General features: G+C 30.9%; 1 protein-coding gene across 1 annotated transcript in view; it reads left to right on the top strand.

The window, feature by feature from the left end:
* The window catches only part of LOC142317519 (spatacsin-like), a 185104-nt gene that overhangs the window by 113813 nt on the left and 50621 nt on the right, over positions 1–20670 (top strand). The window contains exons 21-22 of the mRNA XM_075354080.1: positions 6792–6896; positions 9936–10082. Coding sequence (XP_075210195.1) covers positions 6792–6896; positions 9936–10082 — 252 coding nt within the window. The remainder of the gene's footprint in view (positions 1–6791; positions 6897–9935; positions 10083–20670) is intronic.

Genomic DNA, 20670 nt, shown 5'->3' with positions numbered 1-20670 from the left:
AATTAATGCAAAACCCAGGCTCAGCCATTGCAGTAAATTATTTTATAATGTTTAAAAAGAAAATAGAACAAACCGATTTGCTAGCCATCATACTGGTTGCCAGCTTATGACTAACTTGTTCAATGAGTGTGGAAACAATCGTGTTTGCATGCAGTAAGCCAAGTAGCATGAGTCATTTCTCAACTAATACTAGTTTCTATGAAAAAAATCAGTCTATGAATTTAATATTAGAATATTAGTATGATATATTTTTCTGACATTCAGTAACAGTAATAAAGTGATAGTAGTTATGAAACAACTTTTAATATACTTTTGTAGTTAAAAAAAAAAAAGTGGTAGACAGTGTCTTTTTAAGTGAAGTGTCATTTCAATAAATATTACATAAATAGTTTTATAATATGGTACTATAAACCCCACCAGTTTTCCACAAAAGTACATATTGCACTAACAATCTGATCCTTATTGATTACTGTAATAAACCTATACTGTAGTTCCATCCTACATTATATCTAGGTTGTGGCTACAATATGTACAGTGACTTTGTAACAACATGATGAACGTGATAGAAACATAAAGAAAGATTTACCTTTTTATTGTTTCCAGAGAAACGGTTTTATGTGGATGCATTACAAGCAGCAATTTTGAAAATTGCTACCTACTAAGGTAGCAGTTTACTCTTAATTTTTAGTAAAAAGTCCAACATTTAAAGAAACATTGAAAAAGTATGCTATTTTATTTTTAGGGTGATTTATTTTAAATTCTTCATAAAGTTCATTTTATTTTTCACTTTTCAAAAATATGAATAGGATTAAAAAAGCTGTCTATGTCTTAATAAAAATAAGAAAAGGAATGTAGAGAAACAATATAAAGGACTCTTAATAAGCTTGAACCAAAGTAGTCTGGGAAAGAGAAATATTTATTGTTTTTTACTCTTATTTTTCTGATTAATCTTCTCGAGTTCATGTGAAAAATACTTTGAATATCAAAATGAAATCAGGCTGCAGAGGACTACCCTCTAATCTAGTTTTAAGTAATAACACTAGCAAAAGAAATATATATATGTGTGTGTGTGTGCGTGTGTGTGTGTGTGTGTGTGTGTGTGTGTGTGTGTGTGTGTGTGTGTGTGTGTGTGTTTGTGTGCAAGAGTGCATGTGTCTTCAAATCTTTTCTATAGATAATGAATTATTTTTAAATTTTCCTCTAAATTTCTTAAGTAATTTATAATTGGGCTTACAGAGAATCTACCAAATAAATAACATATAAAAGATGGCTGCTTTGAATAAACTTTAAAGCCAAGAAAAAAGAAATTTTGAATAATTTTTTTTAATGTAAGAACATTTCAATTAGACATTTTAAAATAAAACATAAAAAGTAAATGTCTGTGACCAAAACCATATTTTATAAACCAGTCTCGTAGATTACTTAAATTAAACAACACCAGTCACAGTTTGATTGCAAATATTGTAATTTTTTAATAATGTAACTGCAGCAGAGTGCTGGTATGTTGTTATCAGAGCAAGTTTCTTCATTTTTAAAATAGTTTTTATATACTGCATTCAAATAATCGGCAGAACTGCAGGCAAATAATGGCCAGGCAGGAGTATGTTTCATAATGAACAAGAAGACAGGGAAGAGAGTAGAGTATTTCAAAACGCATAGCGATAGAATCATTGTAATAAGGATAAAATCAAAACCTAAACCGACAACGACAACGATTGTTAACGTCTATATGCCTACAAGCGCCTATGATAATGATGAGGTAGAGTGTGTATACGAAGAGATTGATGAAGCAATTAAACACGTAAAAGGAGATGAAAATTTAATAATAGTTGGAGATTAGAATGCAAGCATTGGAAAAGGCAAGGAAGGAAATATAGTGGGTGAATACGGGCTGGGCAAAAGGAATGAAAGAGGGGACCGACTTATAGAGTTTTGCACGAAGTATAATTTAGTAATTACCAACACCCAATTTAAAAATCATAATAGAAGAATATACACTTGGAAAAAGCCAGGCCAAATAGCGACCATAATTTGGTGATAATGAAATGTAGATTGGGGTTTAAAAACCTGAAGAAAAGGTGTCAGATGAATCGGTGGAATTTAGAGAAGCTTGAGGAAGAGGAGGTAATGAAGATTTTTGAGGAGGACATTGCAAGAGGTCTGAGTAAAAAGGATAAGGTAGAAAATGTAGAAGAAGAATGGGAGAATGTTAAAAAGGAAATTCTTAAATCAGCAGAAGCAAACTTAGGCGGAATAAAGAGAACTGGTAGAAAACCTTGGGTTTCAGACGATATATTGCAGCTGATGGATGAACGTAGAAAATATAAGAATGCTAGTGATGAAGAAATTAAAAGGAACTATCGGCAATTAAGAAATGCTATAAACAGGAAGTGCAAACTGGCGAAAGAAGAGTGGATTAAAGAAAAGTGTTCAGAAGTGGAAAGAGAAATGAACATTGGTAAAATAGACGGAGCATACAGGAAAGTTAAGGAAAATTTTGGGGTACATAAATAAAAATCTAATAATGTGTTAAACAAAGATGGTACACCAATATATAATACGAAAGGTAAAGTCGATAGATGGGTGGAATATATTGAAGAGTTATATGGAGGAGATGAATTAGAAAATGGTGTTATAGAGGAAGAAGAGGATGAAAAGCGGAGAAACAATACTGAGATCTGAATTTAAGAGAGCATTAAAAGATTTAAATGGCAGAAAGGCTCCTGGAATAGACGGAATACCTGTAGAATTACTGCGCAGTGCAGGTGAGGAAGCGATTGATAGATTATACAAACTGGTGTGTAATATTTATGAAAAAGGGGAATTTCCGTCAGACTTCAAAAAAGTGTTATAGTCATGATACCAAAGAAAGCAGGGGCAGATAAATGTGAAGAATACAGAACAATTAGTTTAACTAGTCATGCATCAAAAATCTTAACTAGAATTCTATACAGAAGAATTGAGAGGAGAGTGGAAGAAGTGTTAGGAGAAGACCAATTTGGTTTCAGGAAAAGTATAGGGACAAGGGAAGCAATTTTAGGCCTCAGATTAATAGTAGAAGGAAGATTAAAGAAAAACAAACCAACATACTTGGCGTTTATAGACCTAGAAAAGGCATTTGATGACGTAGACTGGAATAAAATGTTCAGCATTTAAAAAAAATTAGGGTTCAAATACAGAGATAGAAGAACAATTGCTAACATGTACAGGAACCAAACAGCAAAAGTAACAATTGAAGAACATAAGAAAGAAGCCGTAATAAGAAAGGGAGTCCAACAAGGATGTTCCCTATCACCATTACTTTTTAATCTTTACATGGAACTAGCAGTTAATGATGTTAAAGAACAATTTAGATTCGGAGTAACACTACAAGGTGAAAAGATAAAGATGCTACGATATGCTGATGATATAGTAATTTTAGCCGAGAGTAAAAAGGATTTAGAAGAAACAATGAACGGCATAGATGAAGTCCTATGCAAGAACTATTGCATGAAAATAAACAAGAACAAAACAAAAGTAATGAAATGTAGTAGAAATAACAAAGATGGACCACTGAATGTGAAAATAGGAGGAGAAAAGATTATGGAGGTAGAAGAATTTTGTTATTTGGGAAGTAGAATTACTAAAGATGGATGAAGCAGGAGCGATATAAAATGCCGAATGTTAGCACAAGCTAAATGAGCCTTCAGTAAGAAATATAATTTGTTTACATCAAAAATTAATTTAAATGTCAGGAAAAGATTTTTGAAAGTGTATGTTTGTAGTGTCGCTTTATATGGAAGTGAAACTTGGACAATCGGAGTATCTGAGAAGAAAAGATTAGAAGCTTTTGAAATGTGGTGCTATAGGAGAATGTTAAAAATCAGATGGGTGGATAAAGTGACAAATGAAGAGGTATTGCGGCAAATAGATGAAGGAAGAAGCATTTGGAAAAATATAGTTAAAAGAAGAGACAGACTTATAGGCCACATACTAAGGCATCCTGGAATAGTCACTTTGATATTGGAAGGACAGGTAGAAGGAAAAAATTGTGTAGGCAGGCCACGTTTGGAATATGTAAAACAAATTGTTAGGGATGTAGGATGTAGAGGGTATACTGAAATGAAACGACTAGCACTAGATAGGGAATCTTGGAGAGCTGCATCAAACCAGTCAAATGACTGAAGACAAAAAAAAAAAATACTGCATTCATTATGTTTGCCATTTTTATGTACCGTGTTATACATAATAAATGATCCTTTACAAAATTATTTGGCTTTTGAAAAATGTTCCTTATTGGGATTGATGAGGAAACTATTTTATATATAACTATATTTACCTGTTCTCATATACTTTTTTCAATCTTTTGTAATAAAAATCTGAAAAATTATGGTAGGTTATTGATTGGCCATGAAATACCTAAAAAACAAAAATGAAGATTATGATGTATGTTTAAGTATGAACCTAATGATTTAGTGAAACAAAATTTTCAAGTATAATTTTGTCAATATTTTTATGCCTTTTAGCAGTTTAAAAATGAATTTTACTGAATAATTTAAAGTCCTTTTCTGCTGATCTCTACAGTGAAATGTGAAACTAAAATGAAATTTTTAGATTTATGGAATAAGTTATAGTATTACAATCGCTATATTTTTTTGAAAAATACTTATGAACAACAAAAGGCAAAATTCATAAAATTAAAATTAACATTCAAATTTATAAGAGTGTTGTTGATATGGTAATAGTTACTATTATCTTTTCTGGTAAGATCACTATAATTTCTGTGTTTAGTCCTGCTTACGTTTCTTAGCTTCATTCTTTTATCCCTTGTTGACACGTTTCAGAACCACTCCATTGTCAAAACTTATTGTACTCTAGTTTTGACAGTAAGTTTTTGGAGTGATAATTTTCAGCTCTGGAGAAGTCAATTTGTGTATTCCACACTGGCGAGCATGTTTGCAAAAATTCTTTCCACATTTTCTGTTATTCTTTAGTGTAGGTGGTTAGGTGATTGGATCTTTTCTTTGTATATGATGTTTTTTATGTAACTCCAAAAAAAAAAATTTCATGGTGTCAAACTGGAACTTTAATGTGGCCAAGAAGTGCAGCTTATCTACCCACCAGATAAATGCAGATAAGCTGTCCACTAAGATACCAGTCCACAGGACTGGATACCAGTCTTTGTGTGCAGTCCACAGAATTTCTGCATGATCTGGAGGGACTCCATCCTGTTGGAAAATTAGGGCCTCAATATTTTCAGTCTGTGGAAACATAAACTTCTGTAACATATCCCAGTACAAAGATGGCCCACAAATTTTTGATTTTGCATAATACCACACCATTCACTTTTGGTTGTTGCAGATGAATTCCATTAATTTGTGTGGATTTTCTGAGCCCCATTTTCAACAATTATGGCAATTCACTAACTATTTTGTGTTCATTCAATTCATGAAATATGTTCATGGAATGAACATATTTCATATTTTCTGACTTCATCAGAAAAAAGTGCTACAGTTAGTTTTCATCAGCAAAAATAAAGTCTGTCATGATTGTTACAAATTGAATCATTTGAGGCTTATTGTTAGTTTTAATTTCATGGAGCAGCTGCAGTTTATAAGCACAAAGTTTCAGTTGGTTGCAAACAATATCATGATCAATGCTCTTAGGAATGTTTGGTTGATAACTAACCCTATTGAAAGACGGTCAAATTCTTTCTGTGTTTTTGGCATTTGTTTTAGGCCTATCTGGTGAGTGTCTTGGAGAATGAAATGCTTATAGCAGCTTGGGCTATGCAACAGTCTTAACGTAGCTGCTCTCTTATGGAGAATATGTAAACTAAAGCTTAATTGTTAATGCTTCAAGATTATGTGTAAAACACTATTGAGTGCCTCAAAATAAAAACTATATATGCTCTTGGAATTCTGGAGTTCTCTTTTGAACATTGGTTATAATATATAGATTATTAGATGTAAGAGGAGCTCATGTAGAAATAGGAGCTGCTAGAACTTTAAAGGTTTATTATTCTATACAGATATTCCCTCATCTATAACAATATTGACACATTCCTGTCCAAGGACATAGGAATTCTCACTTAATGATGACTTATGTTGGAATCTTTCAGTTTTCCTGTATTAGTAATATGTTTATTTGGAGGGATGAATGAAGAACAAAATAAAATAAGCAAGGATTAGTGTAATAATAAGTAGTCTCTCTAACAAATATGAACACTAATAGTCAGGCTAATAAACCAGTTCAAACTAAATATTCAAGCTATTTAAAAAAAAAAAAAACATTATGTAAAGGCATAAAAGAAAGACTTGAATAATTTAAAGATATTTTATTAAGTAAAAATGAGGCTAGCAACATTACATCATATAACTTTATTGTTACAAAAACTACCAAAGGCAAAAAGTGTTTTATAACTGATTATAGTAGGATATATTATGTTTTAGGTGGTAATATACATAAATATGTTATCAAATTTTTAATTACAAGCAATGTAAATATTGCCCTTTTCATTATTGGGATATTATTCTTGCAGTTAGCAATTATAAGTTTATTGGAGAAGTACCAGTTTCAGCCTTTTTTAAATTTTGGTAGTTACAACCCACCCACTGATCTTTGATCTTATAACATTAAGTATATATAAAAATAAATATTCTGTCTAATGGTCTGAATTTATATATAATACAGAATATTTATGTTATTTAAAATAGTAATATATTTATTTTTTATTGCTTAGGGAAGTTTTAGATTCATATGATATAAATTTATTAAAAAGTAGGCTATATGAAATATGCCATTTGTTATAGGTTATGCAATTAATAAAAGGTTTCACAGCAGTTGCACTTAAGGAACACTTTACTTATGCTTTTCAACTTAAAGTTGATAACCAAGGACATATTAACAATTTGGTGGTAAGAAAGTATCTAATTGTGTAATGCATGTCTAATTAGAATTAGTTATATCTCATATAAAAATAAATCTTGAAAATCGCAACTTAATAGTAAGAAACAAGCTCTATGTTAAGTAGCTAATTTATCTTTTACATATAAAATGTAAAAGATAAAATTATATCTAATTTATCTTTTAATTTATTATAGATCCTACTTCTTTACAGCTTTTCATTTTATTAAAAACATGCACATTAAAATTTATGAAAGATTTATACAATTGAACTAGGTTATTGCAGTAAATTAGTACAGGTGATTAACTATTAACATCAACTGTACATTTTTAATATTTGTATTTTTTGTACAAAATAATAACTGAGGTGATACACCTAGTATACATTAAGCTAAAGTATAAAAGGTAAATTAGCAGCTTAACATAACGTAAAGTTTTTCCATTATTGTTAGAAATTAGTTATTTATTACAATTGCCAACTAATAAGAAAACATGATGAATTTCTGAATGGAAGACTGTTTTAACTGGTTTCCCACTGTCCCAAAACATCATCTAGTTTTTAGCTCAAATCAGATTTTTGTGAGCCACCTGTTATGAGCTTGTTTCATAATGAGTCAAATTCAAAGTATTATGTTTGCAACCAAAATCAGATTTTTTATGAGCAGTGCCAAGTGCAAGCTAGTTTTGTTATAGTAATTAGTTTTGCAATAATTCAAAGTGTGATCTGATTTGAAAGAAAGTAGTTGGTTTCCAAAAAATCAGTTTTGAAATTTTAGTTATTTTGCATCAATTTAAACTTTTTCTTTTTTTACGAGTATGGCTCCAAAATCAAACAAGTTATGGGTAATATTATCAAAGTGGGTTGTTGGCAAGTAGCAGTGTTAAGCATTTGATGCAGTCACAACTCAACTATGTGAAAAGGAGGAAGACAAACACAATGTACAATTATAATGTATTTGGAACAGTGAACAGTACCTCACATTATTATAAAAGAAAACATATGATAACATAACATGAAATTTTAAAAAAAATCTGAAAGCAATATTATTTTCAAAAATCATTACAGCAGTACAGTTTATTTCTTAACTAAAATTTGAAATCCTCTGATGCTCTTACTGTGACAGATTTTTTTTTCTTAAACAAAATTTTTAGACTAATATATATATGAATTAAATACAAAAATAATAAAGTTATTTAAAAGTGGAAATAAATTCAACAAAATACTTTCGTAGCAATTTACTCAGAATTGCAAATATGTTATTTATATCCCTTTGGTTCTAACTCGGTCACTTACTTATGTAAAATAATAATAAATTTAAATATCTATTAAATTATAAACAGATAATTTATATGTGTAACAATACTTACTGCAGCTTTTATGAAACTATTAAAAAAAAAGAATTCTTCAAAATTATTAAGTATGCAAGATAAATGTTATAAACCTTTTATACTTTTATTTGTACACCATTATCAAAAAATTGATTTCAATTTCAAATATTAATGAATAAAAAAATAAAATGAAAGTATTGGTTTTACCAAGTGTTAATTTAAATCTCTTAAAACACTAGTTTGTCAGTTAGTGTTAGAAGAGTTGGCCTGCTTCTTGTTATTTAATCTCCCTTCTTGATAATATTGATAGTGTACACATATAGAATTTTTTTGTGTAATTAATCCTTTTGGGTAATTTTTTATCTCTTCTGAAATAAATTTCTAAAATATATGGTTGTAATTTAAACAATGTGTAGCTTCCTCTCTCTCTCTCTCTCTCTCTCACACACACACACACACACATATACACACATACTCTCTCTCTCTCTCTCTCTCTCTCTCTAGAGAGAGAGAGAGAGAGAGAGAGAGAGAGAGAGTATGTGTGTGTATATATATATATATATATATATATATATATATATATATATATATTTGTGTGTGCAGCACTAGCATTTACATATTTTTTTAAGTTTCACATATTTGATATTAATGGGAATCTGGTTCAATATATTTAGTGGAATTATAATTCAGATAATTTGATTCATATATTTTACAGTTATTATTAAAATTAATGAATGGATTTTTTTAACTGGTTAATCATTTCTATTTTTCTGAAATATTTTAGAAATTTGCATGTTTTGTAGAATTTAGTGTAACTTTAGAGTACCATATTTTCAGCATTAGTATTTTTTATATTTTTGTTAACATTGTCTGATTTATTCTTATGTTTAATTGGCAAACTTATCTATTTCATACCTGTTTTCTGTATGCATTTATGATGTAAATATTATTTTTTTATTAATTTCATTAAGGTTATCTTTATCTTTCTAACAACTAAGGTTTTCTTTTTCTTTTTATCTTTCTAATAAGCTGTGCATTGTTTAAATTTATAAATCATACATTTCATGTAAAAAAAAAAATTAAAATTATTAAATAGTTGATAAATCAGTAGAAATGAATATTAGTGTACATGAATATATGTTACATTAAATATAACATTACCAGTAATATCAACTAATTTAATAAGCAGAAGCAGATTAAATCTTTAAAAATTATTTATTTAAAAAATTAATTAATCATTTTAAATGTTCGTCTACTGTGTAAGCAATACCATTTAGTTTGTATATATGTTGAAGGAAAATTGAAAAATCAGGCTTATTGCAGTACGCCCGGCTAATTGGAAAATGAAATATAATATATTTGCATTATTACTTATAATTATAAATTGTAAATATAATCTAACTAAATTTATTCTACACTCTCTTCATTCGCTAACCTAACTAGTGACCACAATTTAGCAAGTGTAGGCTAAGTTTGGTTATATTATATTTATAATTTACAATTAGTTGTTAATTTTCCAATTAGCTGATTGCATTACTATAAGCCTGATTTTTCAATTTGCCTATGACATATACATTGTACCTATTTATGCAGTACATATATTACTACACAGCTTAAATAACTATTTGTACATTGTGTGTGCATGCATGCATGCATGTGTGTATACACACATTAATAATTATACAAATAGTTATACCTGCTTATGATTTCTATGATTTTAGGGCTCACCAAGACTGATGAAATATTCAAACAGTTCAGAAAAACTGTTTGCTTGTATAGCAGAATATGGAAATAGTGCAGAGCAGTTGCTGATGCAAGCTAGAGCGCAATGTTGTTCAGGATTTGCACTTTTAGCTACATGTTTTCAGGTGTGCCTTAGCATATTTTGTATATGGTTCATAATCATTTAATTTACCAACTGACCAAAAATATTTTCTTCATTGTTATCATTTGAATCCCCATTTTAATCTTAAATTATCTTATTTGATTTTCATACAGTTTTGCTATTATTATATTATCCATAATTTAAACACATATATTGATAGTCTTCCTTTGAAAGCTTATGAAGAGTCCTGGTGACTGTGCTATTTTATTCTGTATTTCAGAATATTTATTTTTCCAAACACCCTTCAGATGCAGAAAAAACGTATAAATCACAAGAGCTAATTTTTGTCATTGGGGGAGATGCAGTAAAACATTGTATCACAGATCATGATGGCTGGTTGGAGACATGGAATTTGAGATGTGGGATTGTCATGGTGGAAAACCATGTCACACCTGAAAATAATTGACAGTTTCTTATGAACTGTGTAATAAAATGTCACTTTAAGAGTGGCTTCTTTATTTATTTTTATTTATTTATTTATATTATTTTTTATTTTATTTATTTCTATTAACAGGCTTTTCCCATATAAATAAAGTTGCCTACAAAACAATGTGATGAATAGTAATAACAATTATTATAATTATTACTAGTAGAAGTAATAATAACAGTAACAACATTAGCAATAATAATAATAAAATGACAATATATGAGCAGAAGTATATTTTTTTAAGATTCTCCATTATAAGATTGCACCTGACATAAACTTTTATCTATACATCTATGTGTAAAATTCACATGAATAATGCAGGAACAGTAATTATGCCAATTACTGGTAAACAAGTTGTTTACAAAATCAGTAAAATTTACATAAACTGACTTACTAAAAGACCTACAGGTAGCAGTTACTGAGAATTAATTGAAATTAAAATGTAATCATAGTAAAATAATAATCAATTAAAACCTAAACTGTTAACTTAGTTCATTGATTATAAAAATAACTTTTCTTTCCAATTTTAGTTAAAAGCCAATATTCATCATTACCATTAATATAACATTAAAATAAATGACTTGATCTTAACTTTAAAATACTATCCTTTCAAAACTCAATATATTGTTTTAGGTTCAAAATGAACATTATAAGTAATAATGAAGATCATCAATTTAAACCGCATAAATGATTTACCAAAGTATACCAAACTCACATACTTGTATTCTCACACACACACATACACACACACACACACACACAAACTTGAAAGAAATAATTTCCGGTATTGAGAGTGGTAGTTGAAATCAAACAGAAATAAAAGTATGGTTTATATTTACGAGGTGTGACAATAAAGTAATGAGACTGATGTGAAAAAAATGTTGCTTACCGTTTTAGTCATGTTTAGTGTTGTCTCCTTCAAAGTAGTTCCCCCCTGATTGCACACACTTATTCCAGCGCTTCTGCCATTGATGGTAACATTTCTGGAACTCATCTTCTGTAATATCCTCCAAGACCCTCGTCATAGCTTTTTGGACATCTTGTGTTGTTTAAAAATGGTGTCCCTTGACTGCCATTTTGACTCTTGGAAATAGAAAAAAAGTCGCACGGAGCGATATCTGGTGAATACGGCTGTGGTAGTACTGAAATTTGTTTTGAGGTTAAAAATTGCTGTACTGATAGCAGTATGGGATGGCGCATTATCGTGATGCAGAATCCAATTATCAGCAGTGCTGGCACGGACACGAAGAACTCGTTTACGAAGTTTTTCTAAAATTTCTTTGTAGAAATATTGGTTAACTGTTTGTCCAGGAGACACCCACTCAGAAGCACACAAGCATGCATTTCACTTTTGACTTTGACATGCGAGCTTTTTTTGGTCTGGGTGATCCCTTTGAGCACCATTGCAAACTTTGGCGTTTTGTCTCTAGATCGTACTGAAAAAACAAACCTTCATCACCAGTGATGAAGGTTGGTTTCGTTGAAGCCGTGTTCACTGGTGAACACGGCTCAACAAATCTGGATTGATTTCCATTTGCTCTAACAAATCGGCTGCCACATTTTTCCGTGTTTCTCGCTGTTGTTGTGTGAGATTTTTGGGGACCATTTTTGCACAAATCTTTCTCATACCAAGATCTTCAGTTAACATTAGACGAACCATTTCTCGATTGATGTTGAGTTCTTCTGCAATCATTTTCACGGATAACCTTCGATCAGATCGTACGATTTCACTTACCCTGGTCAAGTTGACATCTGTCCGTGAGGTTGATGGTCGTCCACGGCGGTCTTCATCTTCAACATTCGTTCTGCCTTCACTAAAAATTTTATGCCACTGAAAAACTTGAGCTCTTGACATAACCTCCTCTCCAAAAGCCTTCTGAAGCTTACCATAAGTTGTCGTCGCGTTTTCACCCAATTTAACGCAAAAAGAAATGGCATACCGTTGTGCAATATTTTGCGGTTTCATTTCTGTGACGAGAGACACAAACACGTGTTCACTTATTACAGCACAACTCACGACTGAGCAGTTGCATCAATGTTCCGCTTGGACTAGAAGTAGATTATAGACCAAGGTCAAAGATGGTGTGCCTACGCAAGCTGCAGGGTTGCCACATCTTGCAAAGAAAAATCAGTCTCATTACTTTATTGTCGCACCTTGTATGTAATAGTAATTAACTTTAGTAATGACTGAATTATAATACAGTTAATAATACAATATTACTTATAATGTTTAGCATATTTATATACATGTCCCTTTACTTTAAAATTTTTTTGAAAATGCTGTAAGTGCAATATCAACAAACTACACACTCAAGACCTGACTTTCTGAGCGTTCTTAGTTTATTGATTTATATTAATTATTAACTTTTTCCTAATTTGAGACAACAGCACCATTACTTTATCCTGATTTTTAACTATAGTTTTTTCTATGTAACCAGAAATAAAATGCCTCAGTAGATAATTATGCTTTGGAAATGCAAACAGTAAATATTCCAGGATTCATTTTCACCTACCTTAGAAATGGGTTAAAATTGCTAGTATCCAGAAACATTTCCATGCTGTTTAAAAAGAGATTTATTAAATAAAAGTTAGGTGAAGTTCAAAGCTGGAAAAGCTTTTCAGATGAAAATGGGCTTCGTCACTCATTAACAATAACAAATTTTCATTTTCTTCAAAAATTGTTAAGCATTTGTCGACAAAATTGTAATCGCTGCGTGAAATCTTGCTCGTTTAACTGCTGCACGATGGCTATCTTGTAAGGATGGAAATGCAGGTCTGTATGCAGAATTCGTCTTACCATACTTGTGGTCATTTGAAGTGCTGCTGAATGCCTCTCAATAGAGCAGCGTGGGCTTCTGACAATGGCTTCCCTTACTCGTTCGATGTTCTCCGGAGTGCTAGCAGTTCGTCGGGAACCCGGTGGTTTTTTCTTCAATATTGAACCGCTTGTTCGAAGGTTTTTTACCCATCGCAATATTGTGTTACGAGAAGGGACACTTGCATTACGATGGATATTAAACTGACGGCGGAAATCTCGCTGAACAGCAGTTACGGAATCGTCATTTCGCACAAAACTGTCATGCGCGTACAGGCGTTGGTCTAGCGTCCACGGCTCGATTTCAACAACTAAAATGTAAATGCTATGAACAAAGGAAACGTCAGACACCAGCCACGTGCCCCTCCCACCACGAACGCCCGAGTACAACCCACTTCAAAAACATCCGGTTCCTGTGAATGACCCTGTATATGTATTTTTTTAAGATGTTTTGGAATCCTGAAAACCAGACCACATGCTGATTCATGGTGCACTCTGTGAATCTTTGCAATGCAAATTTTCATAGTAAAGGTTGAAAAGAAATGGTTTATTACTTGGTGTCCTCAATAAGCAGTTAAATATGATTTTTCTTTATCTATTCGGCTATTTTAGATTTCTTCCTTGATCATTATTATCATCATCACCATCATCATTGTTTTTAGAGTTTATATAAAGTAATTTTCATATCTTTATTAAAAATGTAATATTATAGTTTTGTTAGTTTTAAAAAGCTTTCTTTGAATAAGCATGCATCTTAGTTAAAAAATAATTAATCTGTGCATAAGATAAGCAGGCAGAATTCCAAGTGGAAGACCAAAACTTTAAGAAGGTTCAACAAATGAAGTATTTAGGGTAAGATAACTAGTAAAAATTCAGAAATTGAGATTCAGAACACACTGAACACAGACAATAAAGTTTTTATGTCTGTAAAAAACTATTAAGCTCTAAATTGCTTTGAATTGGCTCAAGCTCCAAAATGTTAAAACAATCTGATCAGCATTGCTGTGTGGAGAAGATAATACTGAGCAAAAACTCTGAATGAAAAATCAACATTTTTAGATATTTCATTTTAGGCCTATCATTTTAGGATGGGAAACTGGAAAATAAAATATAATAAAGAAATAAGAGGGTTGTTTGGAAACCCCAATTTGGGGGCAAAGGTAAAAGTAGGAGAATAAGATGGGCTAGATTACTGCTACATAAAGGAGGTTTGGCAAGAAATTTCAGAAGAAAATAACATCAGAATTTTGGTAACTAATAAAGGAATTTTAATGCAATAGTTGTTTTTTATCAAAAATTTATATTTGATTAAAAAACAACAATCTGAATATAAATGTTGATTAAGCTAGACTTTTTTGTGAGTTAAAAATACTTTTTAAATCTCAAATTTTCTGCATATAAAAACATAAACTGTTTTTAAGTATTGAACAGAGTACTGCTGTAAAAAAGAATTAGGTGGTTGTTGATCATAGAGTGATGATGAGTAGATATTTAATTCTACTACTGCCCTATCATTTATTTTATGTTTTTTTTTTAAACAGTCATAAGTAATATTACAAAAATTTTTCAAATATTTAAAAACTTGTGTTATACTATTTGGTCATATTTTAATCATTCCCGTACAAGGTTTTGTCATTTTTTTATGTCAGACGGCTATGGGATTTGTCATCTGTGACCCAAAAAACCCTGCCTAGCTGTTTTACAGATTTTGCAATTTTTTTTACACCTACAACCTTAATTTACCTCCATATTGTGGGGGGGGGGGATGTTTGCAAAAGTAATGGTGGAATTTTGTACTGTCACTCAACCTTAGTAACTGCAAAATTTCATCAATCAGCAATGTCAGGAAGTGTGTTAAATTAAGGATGCAAGATTTGAGGACAAACATGAAAAAAAATTGAAAAAGATTGAAAAACATTGCGAGTTAAAATAAAGCAAGTAAAACTAGCTGGAATAACAAAAAGAAGATATCAGGATCATATTCAGAAGAATATGTTGAAGATAAAGCTATCAAAAAGTATCACAAAAAGATCAGAATGTGTAGAGGTAGTATGTTGAGATCAAATACAAACTGGGGGAGTCATTGGTCATAGCAGCAGTAAGTAATAGTTATGGTACATGTATGTGTATATTATTATTATGCTTTTACGGTCAACATGGGACCACTTCAGTCAATTTTAGTTGGATCTTTTCTGAGAAAAGCGTGTTATTTTACTCTTCTGAGCTGCCCAGTATTTCTTCATCCGTTCAGATCTTGCTTTCTTTTCTTCATCCGTAAAAACCCTCTTCGTTGTATTTTGTCGTTTGTCTGTCTTTTGTTTAATCTAATGCTTTTGTCTTTTAGCTTTGTAATTTTTCCAGTTTTATTCTGTAGGTCAGTCAGGTAAATTCTCAATTCTTTCATATCTTCTCTAATTTCTTTGATCAATCCTACTTCTAGCTTTTGGAACCAGAGCTTTTCAATGATATTTCTTGACAGTCTTGTTTCCGGTGTCCTTATGAGATGACCAAAGAAAGAGATTCTTTTTTTCCGCATAGTATCAGTAACAGGCTCTATTTCTCGATACACCACCAAATTTGGCACAATCCACCATTGGCCTTCTTTTTTGTGTTTTTTATTGATACACGTTCTGACAATTCTCCTCTATTTTCAGAATTTTATCAATTTGGTTTTTCTGAGTGATTTTGAAAAGGGTCTTGCTTCCATAGGTAACTTCTGGCTGAACTACAGTTTTATAATGTTTAAGTTTTGTTTTAGAAGAAAGGCATTTTTTGTTATATGTTGACCAAGTTAATTTTTGGGATTTAATCATTTTATTTGTCCTGTTTTGCCATGTCACTTCTTCATTTAAATTATAAGTTATTATTTCCCCTAGATATTTAAATTGTTTTACTATTTTAATTTTCTGATTTTTTACCGTAATGTGTTCAATTACCAGAGGATCTATGGCCATTAGTTCAGTTTTTTCTAAAGAGATATGAAGCCCTATCTTTTGTGCTAGGTTTTGAAGGCTCATGATTTGTGTTTTGGCTTCTTGAATATTATTTGCTAAAAGAGCGAGTTCATCTGCAAATCCTAGGCAATTTAGTGTGATGGAGTTTTTCTTAGTACCCATTTTTATATTTTTGGGATTTATTTCATACAATTTTCTCATGACAAATTTGAGAGCGTAGTTAAAAAGGAGTGGTGAGAGGCCGTCTCCTTGCCTCAATCTAGTTTTTATATAGAAGGGTTGAGAGAGTTCACCTCTGAATTTCACTCTGTACTGGGTATTGGTTAAAGTTAATTTTATCATGTTTACGAGTTTTGGGTGAAGGCCCAGGTTTCTCAGACTATTCAGCATGGATGCTGAATATTAGTCGGTGTATACAATCATAGGCCCTTTTAAAGTCGACGAAGGTGATTATTAATTGTTTTTTCCATCTTTTATATAAGTCCATCATAAGTTTTAGGGATATTATTTGCTCCGGGCAACCTCTCCATGGCCTAAATCCCCCTTGGTATTCCCCAAGTTCCAGTTCAAGTTGGTCTTTGCATCGGTTGTATATGATTCTCGACAGGATTTTGTATGTGCAATCCAGGAGAGATATGCCTCTGTAGTTTTCCGGATTAGTTTTATCCCCTTTTTTATGTAGTGGATGAATGAGGGCTGTGGTCCAGTGTTCTGGAAGTTTTTCTTCGTTCCATATTTTCACGAGGCATAACTGTAGGGAAATTTTGACTGAATAAACTGATGAGTGTTTCCAGAGTTCTGCGAAAAGCTGGTCTTCTCCGCTTGCTTTGTAGTTTTTTTATTTCATTTAAGGCTACGAGAACTTCTTTAATTGTTGACAGGTTGATATTTACTGGTGAAGTTTTAACTGAAGTTTCAGTGCCAATCTCAAAAAGCTCTGGGAGTTGGTCACAGTTGAGGAGTCTATTGAAGGTTTCTGCCAAAATGTCAGCGTTTTCTTTATTGGTGTGGGCCATATTTCCTTTTTTTCCTCTCAGCATAAGGGTGGGTGGTTCATATCTTTGAAGAGCCTGACCAAAAATTTTATAATAGTCTGGGGAGTTAGTTTTCTTGGAACTTTCTTCTATTTGCTGAATCAAGTTTTTTTGGGCTTGTTGTTTGGTTCCTCTTATAATTTTCTGAGTTATTTTCCTTTGTTTGGTGAATTCATGGTTAGATTCTTCAGTTTCCTGGGTTTGGTGGTTGATCCAAGCCCGGTGTCGGTCTTTGAATGCTTTGTCACATTCTTCATTCCACCATTGGTGTTTTTTTCTTGGGTTTATAGGGGCTAGTTCTTCAGCTATTTCTTTAAGTTGGGATGTCAGTTCTTTTAAATTATGTGTATATATATATATATATATTTTTTTTTTTTAGTAATTGACTGGAGATGGATAGTCATTGCATTCTTTATCTATAAAAACATTATTATTTTCATTTCTTTTTAAAATATTTTCTAACTACATTTTATTTTTGCATCCCTTTTTTTAGATTTTTCATTATTTATATTAAGTAGTGATTTTCTTATGAAGAATTGATTAATTTGTTACTTGATCGGTTTGCTAGGTCTATAAAATAATTAAGATTTAGTGATTTTGTAGAGAAGGAAGAAAATGTAGTTAGATCAAAGTATTAGAAGTGTAGATAGGAATTGTGATTATTTTATTTCTTATTTGTGTTATATGCTAGTAAAGCTTTGCATACAAAATATTTTGTATTTGTTAATTCAAAGCCGAATTATAAGATGGAGTATTTGGATAGTACCTATGATTTTCAAGTTAAGCTTTATTTGCTGTTCAAAAGGGATAGATAGATTTGTGTAATTAGAGATATATGGTAATTTGAGCTATAATTTTTCTTTATTATGCATTTTAAAATACTTCCTTTAAAATATGTATTTATCTTTAAAACTTAATATTTTTCATAATGAATAATACATTGTCAGATATTATAATTTTTATAAAAGCTAGGATTTCTGATTGGGAAGAAGCCAATATTTATTAAATTGACTGTTATTGAGTCCAAATTTCTTGTATTGATAATTGATTTGAAAAAATAATCCTTTTATTTGTATTACAAAGTTAATTATAGCTTATATTCTGGATTGAGGGAGGGAGTGGATTCTTTATTAATTGTAATTAATTGTAAGATGTTAAAGAATGTATCTTTTGCCCTATTGGGAATTTACAGGTGGCATAGTGTTAATGTAAATATGTTTCTAGAGTCATTATAGGATTTGCTTGGTAATATCTGATCTCATACTGTATTTTATGTAGGGGATTTTAACATTAATATAAATGAGGATAATGAGGACAAATGCATATCTGAGTTAGAATATGAGAATTTGATACACAAAGACGCTAGATGAACTGGTAGATAAAGTACTTGCATTCATCATATTCCTTAGAGAGAGGAGAATTGATTATTGGGGATGCTGCTATAGATAATGGCATTACTGATTACTATGTAATTTGTGTGATGTTAAAAGATAGTATACAAGTAAAAATTCACAAATTTGAAAAACTTATAATAAACTAACAAAGTTTAAAGTAAAATATTTGTGAGATAGCCTGGTCTCCTTTGTATGATGTTGGTATTATTAGTGTATTTATTATTTCTGTATTATCTGATTGAGTTATTCAATCAAGGAAAGCTGTTCAAACAGTTCAGAAAAAGTCTGATTCATTTTCCAAACCTTTAGTCATTGCCTCTTCTCATGTGATAATGACTAAAGTACAGGAGCAGGTCAATTTAACTAGGTTCAAATCACATAATTACTTAAGTTCATTGTTCTGGTCTCCAGTTTGTGAAGAGGAAGTAATTAATCTGATAAAATTTCTAAATGCTAGTAAACCTTTGGAGACTAAATATTTTGTATTTGTTAACTCAAAGCCGAACTATAAGATGGAATACTTGGGTAGTACCTATGATTTTCAAGTTAAGCTTTGTTTGCTATTCAAAAGGGATAGATACATTTGTGTAATTAGAAATATATGGATATTTGAGCTATCATTTTTCTTTATTATGCATCATCTTAAAATTCTTCCTTTAAAATATTTATTTATTTTTAAAACTTATAATATTTTTGAAGATGAACAGCAATTAAGGGAATGTTGTTGACATAACAGAGCTGTAACTAGGAACTAGAAAGCAGTCACGACCCTTATCCCCAAAGTTCTTTATACAGAAAAATGATTATTTTTTTAGGGCCAAAATTGTTTAACAGAATCACTTCCTGTATTCTTTTGTAAATCTTTTAGTATATTTAAAATTATTGTTAAAAATTGGTTTTATAATTTATTAAATTACATTAAACATTGCATAGGTATCACTCAGAGCAGGTTCTTTGATTAGTTTTATGGTTATAAGCCACCAGGGGGCACTGCAGTAGATATGTTTCTTCAAAAAGGCTTTTGAATGTTTCTGAGTCTTTCTAACTCCAGCAAGGCTAAATTACTGTATGGATTAATAAATAATTTGTGCTGGTCAAGTATACTGAACTTTCATCATCAGTCTAACCCTTAAAAAAACCCTTAAAAACATGAAATAATTAAATAACAGTATTTTTTACCTTGTAGTCCTCTGTGACATTGTGGTACCATTTTTAAGTCAATAAAAGTTAAAATTTTGATTGACCGTTGTGTGTGACTTGTAGACTGCATAAATAAGCTTTAGTTATCAGAAAAAGCTTTAGTCACACACAAAAGTCAGTTAAAATCTTAAATTTTATTTTCTTAAAAACAATATCACAGTATCAGATAGAATTATAAGGTAAAAAATGCAGTTTTTTAATTATTTCACATTTTTTAAGGTTTTTTCATCATGGATACTTTTAAATCTTATTTTTCATTTATTTTATTAATAATTCAGTTTTTCAAATTATGTTGACCAAACTAGGTTATTTAAATTATGAGAAAAATAAAGATTATTATTATTATTATTTCCGATTATACCTCATTAGGAGAGCGCATGAACTTGAGCCAATCATGGTTTTACTTCTTTCTTCTCTTTTCTTTTCTTCCCAAAACCTCTTCATTCGTTCACTATGTTTCTTCTTCCTCTCCTCCGTTCATCTTCTTCCTATCATTTCTCTTTTTCGCTCTTGTTCAATTTTCTTATTTCTAATTTCATCCCTAAATTTCTTTCTGTCTGTGATTTCTTCTTCTGAGATGTTCAGTCGTTCCAGGTGATCTTGTGTAGCCGGCCTCCATGGTACAAGTAGTAGCATCTCGGCTTTTCATCCAGAGGTCCCAGGTTCGAATCCCGGTTAGGCATGGCATTTTCACATGCTACAAAAATTTTCATTCATCTTATCCTCTGAAGTAATACCTAACAGTGG

The sequence above is a fragment of the Lycorma delicatula genome, chromosome 1 (assembly GCF_047948215.1).
Source record: "Lycorma delicatula isolate Av1 chromosome 1, ASM4794821v1, whole genome shotgun sequence".
Lineage (NCBI taxonomy): Eukaryota > Metazoa > Arthropoda > Insecta > Hemiptera > Fulgoridae > Lycorma > Lycorma delicatula.
This window is presented reverse-complemented; position numbering and strand designations above follow the sequence as displayed.